This window comes from Larus michahellis, chromosome 1, assembly GCF_964199755.1.
Source record: "Larus michahellis chromosome 1, bLarMic1.1, whole genome shotgun sequence".
Lineage (NCBI taxonomy): Eukaryota > Metazoa > Chordata > Aves > Charadriiformes > Laridae > Larus > Larus michahellis.
The window spans coordinates 67540456-67557737 of NC_133896.1; the positions used below are offsets into that span (position 1 = coordinate 67540456).

General features: G+C 36.2%; 1 protein-coding gene across 24 annotated transcripts in view; it reads left to right on the top strand.

Annotated features, from left to right (window-relative positions):
- The window catches only part of ERC1 (ELKS/RAB6-interacting/CAST family member 1), a 300806-nt gene that overhangs the window by 151128 nt on the left and 132396 nt on the right, over positions 1-17282 (top strand). For all 24 annotated transcript variants that reach the window (XR_012586646.1, XR_012586651.1, XR_012586648.1 and 21 more), the window contains one exon: positions 14026-14161. Coding sequence is in view for 13 of the 24 variants with exons in the window: in XM_074584028.1 (XP_074440129.1) it covers positions 14026-14161 (136 nt within the window). In the remaining 11 variants the exon portion in view is untranslated. The remainder of the gene's footprint in view (positions 1-14025; positions 14162-17282) is intronic.

The window sequence follows — 17282 nt, forward strand, 5'->3', positions numbered from 1 at the left end:
ACTACTTTACTTATCAATTGAGAGCATTTCTTATTACCGCTGGTCACTAGCTAATATTTTTCATCCTGGTTCCTGTGAAACCAACTTTCGTAACTTCTCTGTGCATCTTCTCTGCAAGTAATTTCTCATCTTTTGTATGAAAAATATGCTAGGTAAATGTAAAGATTTATTGCAGACATACAGTTTATCGATTCAATACACACTTCTATTGCTATCACTCAATTAATTTGAAATCACTCTTAATCACATTACTGTAAAATGAAAATAAAATTGCTTATCATAAAATCCCAAGTAGGCTATTATAGATGTTGCAAGATAAGAACACGCTTAACGTTCTTACACTAAGATTAAATTGGTAAGCTCTTTTTTTCCCCTTTTCCTTTCTCTTCTGTGGTTCTCTTCCATTTTATTGTCCTGACAGGGTGGTGTAGTGCAGTATTCCCTCCATCTGCATGACATGTTCTTCATTTGCAAACAATAGAGGGCCCCTCTCATGCTGGAATATTTCAGCTTTTCTAGCCAGTCTTCTTGAAGTACCCCAGGTAATTCAGGCAGATTTAATCATGCTCTCAGAAACTTCCTTTCCCTCTTATACAGCGCATAGGCTGTTCTTCTTAATTAAAATAAATGTGTTTTCACTTCCTTGGAGAACAAAATATTTCCAGTTGTCACTTTCTGTTCATGACTGACTAATTAACTCCTAGCTCTAAGGTGTAAAGTGCCACCTATCCCTTTAGTGACTCAGCATACTTAGTTTGAAATAAAGTGGTTTTACATGGAACATTATTATGTATCTATTTGCAATACTGAATAGATTTGATAGAAATTGGGACCAAGCATGATGGTAGTTTTGGGGCGACAGTGGGGTTGGAGTGATTCAGTTCCAGTATCTTTCTTTCAAGCATTCTGGAATGAACTTGATCTTTACAAGTAACCTATCTCACTTTTTAAAAATCAAGGATGAGAAAGAATTGGAAATTAGAGTTGCAAAATACTCTCTGTAGATAGACCAGAAGAGCCTAATTTGGTCCTAGAAATTAACAGCTGCCAACAACTGGCAGTTGCCAGGCCGGCTCAGTGCCAGCCTTAACAACAGATCACAAAAGGTGCCAAGCCAACAGAAAATTGAGGCTCCTTTCCTACTAGTTCCTATTCCCCTGTGTTGTTCATCTCCCTTCTAGCATGTAGACTTCTGACTTCTGTCAGTTCTGACTACTGTAGCTCGCAGACGGTAGCTCTGAAAAGCGAGTCTTCCTTAGCTTTCAGCATCAGTCCAACTTCAGTAATAGCACTGACCAGATTGTTTCCATTCTGAATGCCGGCAAAACTCAGATTGTCTGCAAACTTCCCCTTGCTTTTTCAATGGTTTGAGTTGTTCATGCCATGTTTGATGAAGTCCCACATGCTGGGAACTAAAAGAGAGGTGACATAAAGCAACCTTACCCTACAAGTGTATGTAAGGGTGAAGAATCTTAGCCAGGCAGGCTTTAGTGGGGATGCTGTATCTTTGAAAATACATCCCTTTGGGAGCATCTCCTGTCATACATGTTCTCTCTTATCAGTATTGTGTTCGGTGTTGTTTGGTTCTTTCTCTAGGCCTGCCTTACTCTGTAATAATCTGCATTATATGCTCACTTAGTTCCTTTAGTCTGCAGTGTTTAAAAAAAGAAGCATTCTGCTTAATTTTTGAATTTTCAGCTGGTAGGATTCTTGGTTTTGCTGGATGTGCCTGAATTCCTCAGGTAATTGTACCAAATAAATAACAGCACTAATACTGTTAACTTATAACCAGCTACTAGATAGATACACACATTCACTTCATTTTTCAGTGTGTAATTTTCACTTTGCATAGAAAATACTAGCAGAATATGTTGGCAATGTCACAGAGACCTGAATAAACATTTTAGAAAGACTTATTTTTTTTTTATTACTAACTCCTTCTAGCGATATATATAAAGGCTATAAGAGCAAACACTTTCTCAGTATTTGACAGGTCAACATATTTTAAAGGATTGATACCTCAATCAACATAAGGTATCTTTTCTTTTAGCATTGTTTGCGTGCTCCCTGTTCTCTTGCACTGCACACAGAAAATATTTTTTTCTTTTTCATCATTTGCTTTTATGAAAAAAAAAAACCTGGGAGAGAGCATTAAATGGAGTTACTAGTTATACTGGAAAAGTGGCCACCAACTTGCAATGTGAAAAAATGGGGGTTTCTGGTGCATTTGGAGTACAACATTTATGTAATAACTGCAACATTTTATGTAATTTCTTCTTAAAGGAAATGTTTCGTGATCATATCTTCCAATTAAAGGGATTGTTCCCTGCATTGTAAGTAATAGGCATAGTAGAGACCATGTTATTTTATAAAGGTTATCAGTGAGATGCAAATATCTGTTGTTTTTATTCCTTAGTTTATGACATGCCTTCTTCCCTTTCTCCTATCTCTTTCTTTCAGCAGAAATTTCACATTTTAATATGGAGTATGCAGATGTTTTCTCAAAGGGATGAGGCATGGCAGACAGTTTTTGAGGTTTTTTTTTTCCTTTGACTGCTAATTTCCATGTTCTTTTTGAGTATTCTTGGATCACATGAACAAATAACAGCTGAAATGTAGCTGAAGGAGTCTGTTTTGTGTTTTTGGATGCTTAAAGCTTCAAATGTTATTGTAACTTGGGCAAAAATGTTATAGTGTGAACAAAAGCCAAACATTTGGAAGATCATTTTAAAGTATTACTGTGTTGGCTAATAGTAAATAGAAGGGCTAAGTACATGCTATTCCCAACTTATTCTAATTTTTCTCCTGAGTTATGTTGTGAGACTTCTTAAAGCATCATCTGTTTTCATTAAATTTCCCACCCATACTTCTACAGGTAAATCATACTCTTGTTGTATGCATTGAATTTTCCTAAAAATTCCTACTTTTCTGTGTCTGTAAAGAAACAGCAGATCCCCAAACTCAGAATGATTCTTACTATCACATTTAAGTTTATTTTGCTCAGAATAAATACCTGCTGAGGCAAAAGAATTTTGCGTTATAGTAGCTGCAGTTCAGATCCCATCCAAATCAGACTGCTGCCATCCCTCAGCCTCCTCATGCACCCTGATCAGACGCAAAGATTTCCTCGGTGCCTCTAGAACTGAAACTTAGCACCACCAGTGAAGGTTTCGTGATGTTCTTGTGCCCTTGTTTTGGGAAGTCCAGGAGGAGACTTGGGTATCAGCGCTGCATAACCTATAAAACTACAGCAATTCGTGCTGGTCTCAGTAGTGTGTCTTGTGCATAGTTCTTCAAAGCTTAAGGCTTCATTCCTGATTAAGATGTGTTCCTGAGTAAGTGTGTGTGGCTCTGCTTTTTGAATTATAGGTAGAGAAATTTTATTACAAAGTAGAAAGGGACTGGAAGTCTGCTCTTGTCTTTCTGTATACTGTTTTGACCATAGCCTCAGTAATTCCTTATTGGATTTTCAACATTGCTTAAATCTTTCAACCTGCAATGTATGTCTTCACATAAAAAGACAGAAAATTTATAGAAAAGATATGAGATTATGTTAGGAATATTTTTCTTGACAGCAAAGGCTGTTATTTTGTTGATCTTTCCTGATTATTATAAGTGTTCCCCAGTTACTTGGAAGATGAATTCATTGAAGGGAGATAGAAAATATCTCAGTGACAGGCTACATCAAGTCAGTTGTCCTGATTAGGGGCTCAATTAAAGTCTTAATTTTGCCCATGTATCTCAAGGTCATCAAATAAAAAGTAGTTCACTGGAGTAGTGTAACTGTGTAGATAAAGAATTTATCTTCCTCGGTAGATACTCCAAACTAGAAATAATTTGATTTATGAACTTTGTGATCACTGAGGATATCAGTGAGAGTATATTTCAGATGTTTGAAACATGGGGCGTCTTTTCACCAGTTATTTTTTTTCCTGTGCTCCTTCAGAATATGTTTAAAAAAAAATGTATTTATTCAAAACACTCATGGACATACTTACTACCTGTGTAGCAGATCCGCCTACTGTGAAACGGTAGAAATCCCTTCTCAAATGCATAAGCCAGTAAACTTGTCCATGCATATTACCTCTGATGAAGAGATACTCATAAATGTTTCTTGCAACACTCACTGAGTCCTCCAGAAACCCAGTGGTGTTTGCTCAACTTGCAAAGTATTCCTAGCTGTATTCTGGAGTCCTACAGCTGACGCACTGAGAAGACAGTATTACAGCTATATCAGTGAAGGAGGAACTAAGCCATCTGCACTGTTTAGATAGCCTATTCAGCCCTGCATGTGGTATATTTATTACGAATAATGCTGCTATCCCACATTTTGCAGGCAGTCAAAAGTGTGTAACAAATCATCTCAGTAGGCACTCTTCATATTAACCTGATGTGAGCTGTCAAAGCCAGTGCTGCGGGATGTATTTCGTAAGAGGAGATACCTCTTAATAAATCTGTTTGCTAAGCACCCGAAAGAAATATGCCAAACATGCCATTCTGAGAGACACTGTGGTCTGCATTCATTACTAGAAATTGGTCTCACCCAGTGGATACCAAAATAGAGCTGTATACTTCCCATCCCGGATTCTCATAATAATGAAGATGCTGCAGCAAGGTACAGCTTGATAACATTGCTTTCCAATCAACCCCATCCTTTTGCGTACTTTTCTCAGTATAGTCGCTGGCAATGGCCAACTTTGGATCAGATTTGGTACAGCTTCTTAATAGCTAACAGGGTAAATGCTTTTCACATCTATAGAGAGAATCTGTTTGAAAGATTCTTCTTGAAAACAGTTTTGCTTTTAAGAAGATAAGCTAAATCATATATGATTTTTATTTGGGCATCTCAGTGACATAAAATCATTAGGCTTTTAGCCCTGAAATGGACTGGTTTACATTTTTTCAGAATGCTCCTGCTAGCATCGCTGTCCTCACATCCTTTTCTTAGAGCAAGACTCCGAATGTTGTCATGCGTGTTTTTCTTTTATATCAGAAATCCTTTTCCACTAAACTGGTACATTCACTGCGCTTTCTTTTTTGTCCTTGACAACTGCTTGGCTTAATACCTTTTGCTGAAGACTGGATTTTCAGTAGCTGTCAGCTTGCAAGCGTAAGACATATCTTGATCCTTTAACATACGCAATTTCTAAATGACAGGATAATATTCAAGTGTTATCCTAAATTTCTGCAAATTTTTAGAAGAGGGCTTTTCTCTCTTGATACCTTGTTCGGTATATCCTGTAAGGCAAACAAAAGCTGCTCTAGCATAGTTCTTAAATGCTTTGCTTTTAAAATTTTGTTCTCCTTACATGGTATTTCATTTAGGGTATTGTTTCAATGGCTGGTTTTTACATTGGATTTTTCTTTTAATTATTGGTTTTAACAGGTATTATCCTAGAAGGAATGAAAAGATCGCATACCCGTATGAGAGAAAACAACTCCTATATTGTGATTTGTTTTCTTTTCTGGCTAGTGGGACTGCAGTTAAGAGACACGTGTGATCTTAGATCACAAAAATATTCTCTGAAACCTCAATAAAGTGCCATTCATAAGGAAGATTTTATTGGTGTTTAGAAAATACTTTTTTCAGCCAAATCTCTTGAGCAGAAAGAGTGACTGGCTGTGTGTGATCTGTTCAGAGGGCGGTTGGCTTGTGCACTAGAGTTAAAGGTAAAAAGAACAGCACCTTTGGGACTTCTTCCCACACTGTTAGGGCCAAATTCAACTAACCCAGCGTGTTGCAGGGAGAAGGAATCCACATTGAGGTCTAATCAGCCATTTTATAAATGTCATTTTTGGCTTTGCATCTGTTTGCTCAATTAACAAAAGCAGAAGAAAAAATACAACAGAACAAACTTATTTGTTGAACTACTGAATGTTTTTATGAAGGTCCTTAAAGCATTAATATTTCTCTTAACAAAGGAACGCCCATATCATTATCTTACAGATTTATTCCAGAGTTCACCTTGAGTTTGTATTTCTAATGCTCTTAGCTTCAATAAAAACTAAAGGTTGCAAGGTTTTAAGGTTAAGGGTTTCTTTTCCAGTTCAATTGCTGCCAGCTTTCAAAAATAATTGTAGAACTTGACATATAATTAATTTTTTATTTAATCTGTGAAGCCTGATTTCGAATTTGACATCAATTATAAAATTATGGTAATGTATTCATTATTTTTATCACAAAACTTGCTTCCTAGTAAATAGATGCTAGGAATTTAAATAGTTGGGAAGCTGCACATTAGGTTTTTAGCTGCATGTAAATGGGGCAAATAGGGGTAGTGAATTTTATCTACAAAACTGGAATTACAGATTAGTGAAAATAAGAGATGCTTACCTGAAGTTTTTAGAGTTTCTTGGTTTTAGTATGATGTATTAAGCGAACCTTTGGTTTGCTTAATTTGATATCAACTTGTTGAACTAAACCGAAAACACTTCTGTTAATCTCTGGTGTTAATCCCTCAATTTTAGTCAGTTGATTAAGTTGGTCTTTTGTTCCAATTATTTTGGGAATACAAAGACACAGCATTTGACTTCACCATTGTTTGTGTGTAATTGGGCTACTGCCTCATGACTGGAGAGTAGCCTGGTTTATTCTGGTCTTGTTCAATCAAGCAGTGGAAGGAAAGAATAAGTTTATTTTCCTTGAAATAGATTAGTTTGATATTGCTTAGAGCATGCTTTTGAGACATGTGCTTCTCATCCTTAGTTAGATTTCTCTTTCTGCTAATGTATTTATTATGTACCTTTCTCTAAATTCACTAACTGTTGATGCTTCATCATTTCACTCTATCATCAGGAAAATTGTTTCCGTAAATGCGTGTCCCATACTGATCGCTGAGAAATAACTTTTCACAGTGGAAGGACCTGTAGCATTCAGATTTAGCGTGTGTGGTTTTGATTAATTTCTTGATTTTCTGCTAGACTGAATCAGAGAGATTAATACAAGAAGAGAAAAACTTTTTTAAAAAATATTGTATTAACCTGTAATTACATGTTGTATAGGCAAATGTGAGAGGTTGTTGTGTTTGAGAGTTGACCATTTTACCTCAGAGAAGCTTAGACCTGAGTTTGAAGGCCTTTAGTTAAGTCTAACATATTTTAAAAGAGCAGATGATTCTTAACACTGAGGAAAGAGGACAACGAGTGTAGAGTTGAGATCTGCTTCTAGTCTTTGACTTCCACACCTCTTGATTCAGACACTATTCGGCTCCTGTTCATAAAATTTGGGGCAAGCTGGTTTCCAATAGCCTTTCTAGTCTTCACGCCTTGCCTCCTCCAGTGCTGATCTGAACACACACTTTGTTTTTAAAAATCAAAGTTTCCTAGCTTCAGGAAACGAAGTCCGCCCTCCCCATCTCTTAAAGCCACTGTGGGACGTCTTGACTCACATACAGCAGACCAGTTGAATTTTCAGGGTCTGTTAATATTTTTATTGGCATATGTTACCTTGTCATATAAATGGCACAGAACAGCGAGGAACAGTATAACAAAATGATGAGAGATTGTGGGAAGAGAGACTCACAAGCAGAAGATGTAACTGAGTGCTGGAGTTCGCCAGCTGTGCATCCGAACAAGAGCAACTCATTGAAAGGATATTGATTGGTCTTTTAGTTGGGATGCAATGTGCAACAGAGGCAGTAATATTAAACCAAGCTATTTGAAAAGCATAATGAAATTATTCTTTCTTTTAGTTAGTAACTGAATGCACCCTTTTTTGACCTTAGTATAATGTTGAAGAATAGTGACAAGCTTCTTAAGGAGCTGGGATTGCTAGATACAGCCCGATGAAGCAAAGGAAGAGCCCCATGTAATGCGTACTGTTCTATAAAAATAAATTCAGCCATACGAAATTCCATGTAGATCTTCAGCAGTGTGTAACTTCCCTGATCCTAATTTTGTAATGCATAAGATAGGGAACTTTGTTCAGCCTTTGGCAACTTTCCTCTGACTGTCAATCAGGCACCCAGTTGTGGTGACGGGACTGTGTGATGTGGTCAGTCCTGTTTCCTGCATCACTTATTTAGCTTCTTTTCATCACTTTCTTTTTTCTTGAGGTTAAGCAATTTGGCTTTCCAAACACTGCCATTATTCTCCGCGGTTTGGTGATCAACCACTGGTAAGGTAAAGTGAGTTTTGAGCAACTAAAAGCTACAGCAAAACCTTTCAGAACAGGTTTTTTTCCTTATTTTCAAAACAAAGTAGCATTTTTGGGAAGAGTTTCTCCTTGGCTTCTTACTATTATACTTCCCAGAATGTAAATGTTTTTCTTTGTGTACCAAAATTACAAAAAAAAACCAAAACCCAACAACTCAGTGATGTCACTGTGTTTATGATCTTTTAAATTCATAAATTGAGGTTAAGGATATGGCCAGCTAAAATATTTGGTGGGGCAGACCTTACAAACAAAGAAGTGATAAAGGAAATAGTGGGGATAATATAGTAAGTTGGACACTTTCCTGTGACTTTTACATCAGTTCAACTCAGATCACTAGCATCCCATTGTGTTGATGTTGATTTTTTTGTAGCAAAAGTTTCCGGTTTTTCTCACCCATCTAATCATTAACGAACAAGACTACTACTAAAGGTCTGGGCAACTTAGCTGATTGCTTCCTGCCTTCCAGCATTTCCTTCCAGAACTTTTTCCCATTGTAGTGTGTTTTGCTCTCTGACCTTAATTGCTGTAGTGTTACAGTCTTTCAGGTGGCTGCTCCATTTCATTCCACGAGTGAATAAATAAACTCTTCTGTGTCTTTTAGGACTACAAAGTGCTTTTGAGGAGGTGCTGATCTCCTCTCTCTGGTGAGAGAAAATGGAATGAAGCTGCATCAGGGAAGTTCAGGTTGGACATCAGGAAAAGGTTCTTCACTGACAGAGTGGTGGGTCTTGGCACCCACCCAGGGAAGTGGTCACGGCACCAAGCCTGTCAGAGTTCAAGGAGCGTCTGGATGATGCTCTTAGTCATATGGTTTAGTTTTAGGTAGTCCTGCGAGGAGCAGGAAGTTGGCCTCAATGATCCTTACGGCTCCCTTCCAATTTGCAATATTCAATGATTTTATGGTTCTATATCATACATTGTAGAATCTAATATTTCATCATACCAGGCACATTGGCAATTTTAAACTAAATAATATAGTACTTCATTGCATATAGTTTTCTTTGCAGGTTTTTTCAGTAATGTTGACCTATTGCATGAATTTAACTTATGTGGAGGAACAAAGTGTGCTTTAAAGCAAACGTTCATCTGTCCATTAGGGTTACTAGCTGCAGCAGCAGTGGACTGTCCTGTGGGTGGTGGTAATGCTACGTCAATGAGGGCTCGAGCTAAACAATCTTTCTGACATGGCTGACTGACACACAGAAATATTTTCCCAGTACCTAGGTCAGATAAATAAAACAGCCTGTTTCTGTAGCTGTGCACAGGATCTGTATGTTTTCTCCTTGTGTCTGTATTCATTAGGTGGAATATAGTGTGTGTATATACATTTTATCTTGAAGGTAAGCTCCTGTGGTGGTTCAAATGCATTGTAAATGCATACTTAAACTTGGATTATTAGAAAAACACTGTTGTGTGTTAGGTGCATAACTGTGATGGAAAAATATATTAAAATATGACTATAAAATTCAAATTAACTTACATATATTTTCAGTTCACATTTTGTCACCTTTTATTTTACAAGAATATTTGAAATTATGCCAGAAAAGATAACCAGATGAGGATAATCACTTACATTACATTAACATGTAGCATGAAAATACATATGAGGAAAGAATTAACAGCTCTATATACTGATGTGCATTCTGGTAAAAGATAATGAGATTAGTATTAAAATGCAAAAAATATTCGCATTAGTACAGAAAAAAATAATTTCCTAAAAGGGTTAATAAAATAATAGAGCCTATAGAGCAATTTATCTCATTAGGGAGGAAAACTCTTCCAAAGGACTCACAGGCAATAAAATGACTTTCCACTTTTCAGGTGTGGTTAACAGTCCACTGGTTTTCTATTGTTTATGTCCGTCTTGCTGTTTTGAAATTATTTTAAAATGTGAAATCTTCTCATTTGAAAATTTTTATTGCTTATTGTGATTATTTTAATTCACACCCCATGGTGTTCGGCTGTACCTCATCACTGGAAATTCAAGAACTTTGTAGAGAAGTGGAAAGGTCTTGGCTTTTTAAAATTAATTAATAGAAATTAATAGTTATTTTCAGTGTTCAGATTGAGAAATCTTATGGGTTTTTTTCCATAAGCAGGCAAATGGCTTAAATTAGGCACCCAAAATCAAAGGATGTGAAACGATTAATTCTTAAAATCTTGGCCCGTCTTTAGTTGAAAGACTTTGGGTTTTACTTTTGTAAATCACGAGCCTGATTTTGATTCTACTTCCTTTCCTCTGATATATTCAGTTGTAACAGTACTTGCATGACATATTGTGAAATGAAGAAAGATTCTAAGCAATGGAAAAGATTTTTCACTTTTGAGTGCTGTATTTTTTAGGAGCCATACCTCAAAAAAAGTAATTATTTGAAAATGGCTATTAAAAAATGCAAAAGAAATTGTTATTTCCCAAATTAGTGGAATTCTTTACTGTAATTCAACACAATAAACATTCTCATTAGATTTTTCTTCTTTTATATGCAACTAGAACATCTTTTATTATTGATTTGAGGGTGACTGAGAGTAAACATCTTTTGAGATGAGGTAGTTTTCCTTTTGTTAGTTTTGTTATTGTTTCTGTTGGTTACAGTGATATCCTTCTTTTATCTCATTGAACTTGAACTGTCTCTCCAGTTTTTATTAGAATCACCAGCATTCTTTCTCTCTCTGTAGTCCCATTTTAAAAAGATGTTTCAGTAGGAATATGTACTTATAGTAATAAGTAATGCTCCGTATCTCTCAGAATGTCATGCGCTCCTTATTTTATCATAGGAATTCCACGTGCACGTTGCAAATTGGTGTTTGCTCAGTTGCTGCACGTGCTAACACTAATGCTTTCTAGAAAACCCTCATGAATCTCTAAGCTGTTGCCATCGTTGTAATTAATTAATTCTCTTTTTGCTGTCTTTAATCTTGTGCAGTTTTTTCAGTTTTAATAAAAATACTCTTACAGATGAAGGATTTCTTTAAAACTTTACTGTCCCTTTGACAGGGTTATGTGCTATGTGTATGTCTAATTGCATTCGAAAGAGTTAAAAGAACATTAAACTTACAAAATGAAGATCTCATACTGAGGGAATTCCAGAGTTTGGTTGTTTCTGCAGCCCTAATTAGTTTCCTTGCGCACATATATTATGGCAAATCTGTCTTTTGCTCTTGGCTGTCTCCACATAGAATGTACCAGTTGCAGTGTGCTCACTTAAGACTCATACTTTGTGTATTTTGTTTTATTGTACCAGTTCAGTATGAGGTCCAATTCTGCACATTGTTCGGTGGTGGTGTGGAGATGAAATTGTTCTAGAACAATCGTCAGTAGCTTTTCAGTGTTCAAAATAGCAACAGAACTGTCTAATTGAACAGTGAATTGGGTGATTCCTATTAATCAAGCTTTTGAGTTCTGATATTAAAATTATGTGTGTGTGTATCTTTAAATATTTTTAAAATATCGTTTGTATATATAAAAACATGATTCTCTGACTTTGAAGACTGAAAGTTGTCTGACAGAAGAGGATTCTTTACAGAATCACAGTATGGATTCTTTACAGTTTTACAGAACTTTCATGGTGCAAATGTTCAAGGGCTCTGGGCTTGTATATGCTAAACCTTTTGGACAAGAGTAGAAGTGAGAATTATCATCTGTTACCATGGGCATTGATATAAAATGAGATGTGTTTTCAGGCATCAAATGACGGCAAGTCTTTTAGACTTACAGATTTCTAGTTCCATGTGACCATCTCAGTTTATATAGTTAAATAGTTGGGGAAATTATAAGTAATGCCATAGATACCTCTATCATTTCAAAGGTTTATTGCCGAACTTTGGTTGCCTTTTGACGTCAAAGATGTAGAGTGATAGTTGTGCCCTGCACAGGAATTCAAGTTTCCAAACAGTAGGACAATTATGAGGATTGATCTGAGTATGACAAACACTAGGTAATTTCAAGGTGGATGTCAGTAGAATATATCCTTGTAATTACTCCCTTCTTTGAAACGTGTGTTTTGTTTGAAAACATTTCAGACTGTGGAGAGAAGATCTACTTCAGACATATTTTGGTGAGGGCTTATGGCTTTATTAATATTGTTTTCTTTTATCTAACCAGTAGATTACAATAACAAAGACCAGTTTCCCAACAGGTGAATCTGGGTTTGTAAGTGTGTAAAAAAATAACTAATTCCCCTAATTTTAATTTAGAAGTTGAATAAGAATTCTCATATGGAATTGAATGGGTTGGGCTTACATATTTTCATTTTCTGCATTGACTTAGCTGTACTTTCTATGTTTATTTTATTGGACAGATAGAACCGTGTATTGTACAAGCTGAGTTGGTGCCAACATAATATTTCCAATAAATTGTTTAATCACTGAACAAGTCTGCTTTCAAACTGGGCAATACGCCCATTGCCAGTGTGCAACACTGGGTTACAATAACTTAACAATTATGCTGGTTGTGTTTAAAAAGCATCCTGACTCAAATCAGCTGTAAGTGTTGGACAAGGTAGTTAAGTATGCCAATAATTTTTTAACATCATCGGAAAAGGACTTTCCTTTTTTTCTTGGTCTCTGGAGGCCATCAGCACTTTTTCACACTAACAGAAGTTTGTTTAGCACCAAGGAAAATTTGCTGTCCTTGCAATTTTCCCAGCTCCAGTTGGCTTACATTGCAAAAAGCAGAGCTCAATGTTGAACCTACATTTTTTTGGAAGAACTCAAAGCACTGACTAGCCATATGCCACATAATTTGGACATACCTATCAAAAAGAGATATGGTCTTGATCGTACTTTTGTTATGAGTTATGAAGAAAATATTAAAGCAGAGTTGTTTGTGATCCGTTCTAAAAGTATTTCTGAAATATAGAAGAAACATTCTTCCCTCTCTGCTTGGATAACATACCAGATAGGAAGCTAGTATATCATTCTGCTTTCTAAACAGTAAATTAAAGAGCCCTCTCTACTACTTGCATGATGTTTGGGGAAATCTTACGACCAAAGAATTTGTCTTTTATTCCAAAATCCAAACTCCAGATATAATTATGGAGAAAAGGGCTGAGGAAGCAAAGCTAGCCTGTTTTGTTTTGATTGGACTAAAAGTTTAGACTTAAGTTCTCTGTGGTCTGGAGGCTGAGATTAAAGGGTCTGTAATTAGATTCAATACTCCATGTGTCTTAATGCCCAAAAAGGCCAAACCCTGTCTGCAGGCAATGGTAGTTGCCAGAATCATCAAAAATAATTCATAGATGCAAGTGAAAAGGAAATTATGCACGTTTTCTGAAATAGTTTGTTCTTACTTGCTCTGTCTTGTTTCTGTAAAAAGAAAGGATAGGAAATCCTTCAAAATATCTAGTAAACAAGTAGAACTTGAGGTTGAAAAGAAGTAGTTTTACTTTGTTGTTGCAGGTAGTCCTTAAAGTCATGTTTCATTAATTTTTCTTTTTGATCCTCCTATTTTCCTTACTTCGGATATAGTGGTATCCAAAACAAAATAAGCTGTTAGAAGTACATGTATATGTACATATATTTTAGATGTACATATGTGTATGAACAGAGAAAACATTTCTATGTAGCACATACTATGTAGTCACAAGAGGGCAGGTGCATCTTTTGATTAATAGTTTACACTAAATAATAATTAAGGGGTTTGCTTCAGAAATTTTCACATTTAGGTTAATGGTAGTGAGCAAAACTATACCTCCTTTCGTCTGAATCAACAGCTGAGGGTAACACTTGAGGATGAGTTTGGTGTTGGTGACCTTCTGCAAACGAAGTGATGGTACTTGAGGGTTCCACTCAGCCTCAGTCCATCTGCCCAGCGCTGGGACTGACGGAAAGTGCGCTCTGGATGGTGCTCTGAGTGCTCTTCTCTTTTGCAGGCAAGTTAAAGATCAAAACAAGAAAGTAGCAAATCTGAAGCACAAAGAGCAAGTGGAGAAAAAGAAGAGTGCACAGATGCTGGAGGAGGCCAGGAGACGAGAGGATAACCTTAATGACAGCTCCCAACAGCTTCAGGTAACATGGGACTTGAATTACCTAAGTAATTCAACTTACATAAGAAATTTGTAACTGATTGTTTAAAAGGACACATCTGTCCCAGAGCAGTTCAAAGAAAGCATCCTTTCTATTGCCGTCATAGCTTACTCTGTTTTCATAAAAGGGAAAAGCAGTTTTAACTGTCAACTTGGTTATGAAGTGCATTGTTGCAATAATTTTATCCTTTCAGTATTGAGATTGGTGTGGTGTTTCTTTCTTCGCTGCTCTTCTAACAGCCTTTTTTTTTAGCTGTTTTGTGTGTTTTCACAGCTGATTTTACCTTACATTGGTGCTTTTTCCCCACTAAATGAAAGACAACCAGGTAAGTATTCTTACAGTAAATTGAAATTTGGGGTAACTGGAGGACTATGTTTTCTGTGTTTACTCATCCTTGTTTGGCAGTGAGATCCTCCTCTACCTCATGAATTCTTGGTATGCTTACTAGTCAGTTTGCTTTATTTCTGAAATGCTAACATGCTGCTGCCCCACTGAATTATCTGGTTACCTCAAATCTACTGAGGCATATGAAAGTCACCGGTATGAAGTCAAGTCAAACATCTCTCAGTGTGCTATATGTTGATATTAGCTGTAGATGGTTTATCAAATGGTAAGTTTTCAAGTGCTGTCATAAAAATGTTAAATAAAGCAAAGGTACCATGATGCTAAGTGAGGAGGTAATAGATATTTGCCTGTGATTTCCTTAATTTACAAAAATAAGTTTCCTTTTGGTGAGTGAAATAAACACGGAAACAATAGTCTACACTTGAGGTCTTTTAAAATTATTTTTTAAATCTTCAGAGAGCAAGCCTTCTTATAGGTGTTTTCCTTTCTTATCCCAGGTTAAATCCCGTTCCTTGTTACCAGCTACATATCTTAATACATCTACAATGAAGACACAGAATAAATCCTAATAGTTCACTAGCACAGATAAATCCCCTCCTTAATTTAAACAAATACGTCTTTACTCTGTTCTGTGGAATTCCAGAGGGATAGTTTCAACTCTTTAAGAACTTTTGAAGGAACCACAGAAACATGTGTCCATGTGGAATGCTCTCAGATGCACAGTTTTGTGGTTTCCCCCCTCAATTCCAGTCCTGTATGTGCAGGGCACTGAAATAGTTAAGTTCCAAGTGTATGAAAATGATTTCATAACTGCGAACTTTTATAAAAGGCTGGGATGTGGGATTTCTACGTCTGCTAATGGGTTTTGTGGTGGCAATGCTATGGCAATCCACAAGGCTCTTGTTATGTGGCAGCTTAAGTTCAAATAACACAATCCTCCTGGTGTTAGTGAAGTGTCTTTAAAAATTCGTAAAACTAATATAATATTTGGTTAGATTTGTCATTTCATTTGAGTGAATCTGTATTTTAAGTTTGAAAAGATAAGTGGTACTTGACATTTGTGTTGCAATTATGTGCATGGTGTATTTATCAAATGGTGTCATTCCACAAGATCATCTTTTTTGGTTTTACGTAGCACTTCAAGATTTTAAAAGGTGTATCTTTCTTTTCTGGATTTTTTCCCCAAAATTATTCTTTCCCTTTTCATTTTTCTTTCTTTTACACAAATGGAATGTATTGGAAAAAAACTGAAGTTTGTTTTCTCTCACCTCCTATTTGCATACTAAAATTCTCTCTTTTTTTTTTTTTTTTTTTTTAAAAAAGAAGCAGCAAGTTACGTATTGTACTTGTGCAGCTGCGCACAGCAATGGGCAGACAGTGATATTGTGGTTACTGATAACTTTAAGTCCTGTTAAAGCTATTTAACCAGTTTCTGATACTTGAAAGAGATTGTACCGCTTTGGTGGCAGCAGTGAGGCAGCTTTTGCTAAGAAATTAGGTGGCAAAAAATGGTGCTGCTTTGTGGTAGAGTTATTTAAAAATGTCCTTGCAACGTACTATCGAATTATTTACTTATAAAGTGTTTTAGCAGTAGAGAGATCATAGGTATAAAACTATGAATAGCATAGTTAGCATAATTTTACTCTAAATATTTCCTCTTTTTTAGTTTCAAAGTATCGAACTTACATTTAGGAACAAGAAACAAGTAACCAATTGTCTCTTTTGAGGAAGCCAAGTTTTTTGATATTTTTTTCTCCAGTCTTACTTTGTTGTAGATTGGTGGTCTAAGAGGCAAGCTAAAGTTGAGAATAAAGATGTCTGTGTATAATTTTATTATCTTTACTTTTTTACATTCAGGTTTTCCAATTAGAGATGTTTGTACAGCAGTACATACTTTTTTCCACTTTGCGTATGTTGTGTTTTGTTCTGCACTGGTGTCTGTTGCTTTATATAGGCAGGTAGTTATAATGTGCAGGTATTTCTGAGATTGAAAAGAGACATTACTAAATGCATATAAGAATTTAAGATTGAAGTGGGATGTGATAGTCAAGAATGAAATGTTTAAGTTATCATAGTATTAATATTACTTGATTTTTCCCTAGTGCCTTTCCTGCTTTTGTGAACCTAATTGTCCTGTTTGGGTGGGCTCGATTTTAGAGAGTCTTTCCCTATATTCAGCACGAGGCTGAAGGGAATGCTTTCATTCACAGATGAAAAAGGTCTGTATGCTCTAATGAAAATATCAGGCTAAGGTGAAATATGGAGTGTTTAATGACAAGTGACAGGTTCAATAAAAACTCCTTCCTTTAGAAGAGCCCTCTGCTTATAGCCTCCCTCTCTCAAGGACTGCAACGTTTTGGTTTCCTGGAAGTAAAATTTACCCAGGACCACATTTCAATTTGTTAGTTATGGAGACCTGTCTTCTCCACAGACTCTAAAGGGCACTGCCTTCTAATCGATTAAAAAAAAAAATTAAACCTGAGAGGAACGTAGGTTTTTTCTTAATTTTTTTTTATGCAACCATTGTTGGCTTTGGGGTCAGGACACACAAGCACCAATTTCAGATAATTTTGGTCTTGGTGGTTTTGGCTGGAATTAATAATAAGACATTATGAAATGCTTAAAAATATATGATCTGCATGTTCTTCGGTTGACTGTCTGCAATCCAGTCAAATAAACACGCTCCCAAGCACATACTCCACTCCTCCTCTCTCTGTCCCTAACAGGCATGTGGTTTCTTTCTTCCTGAGTCCAGTAA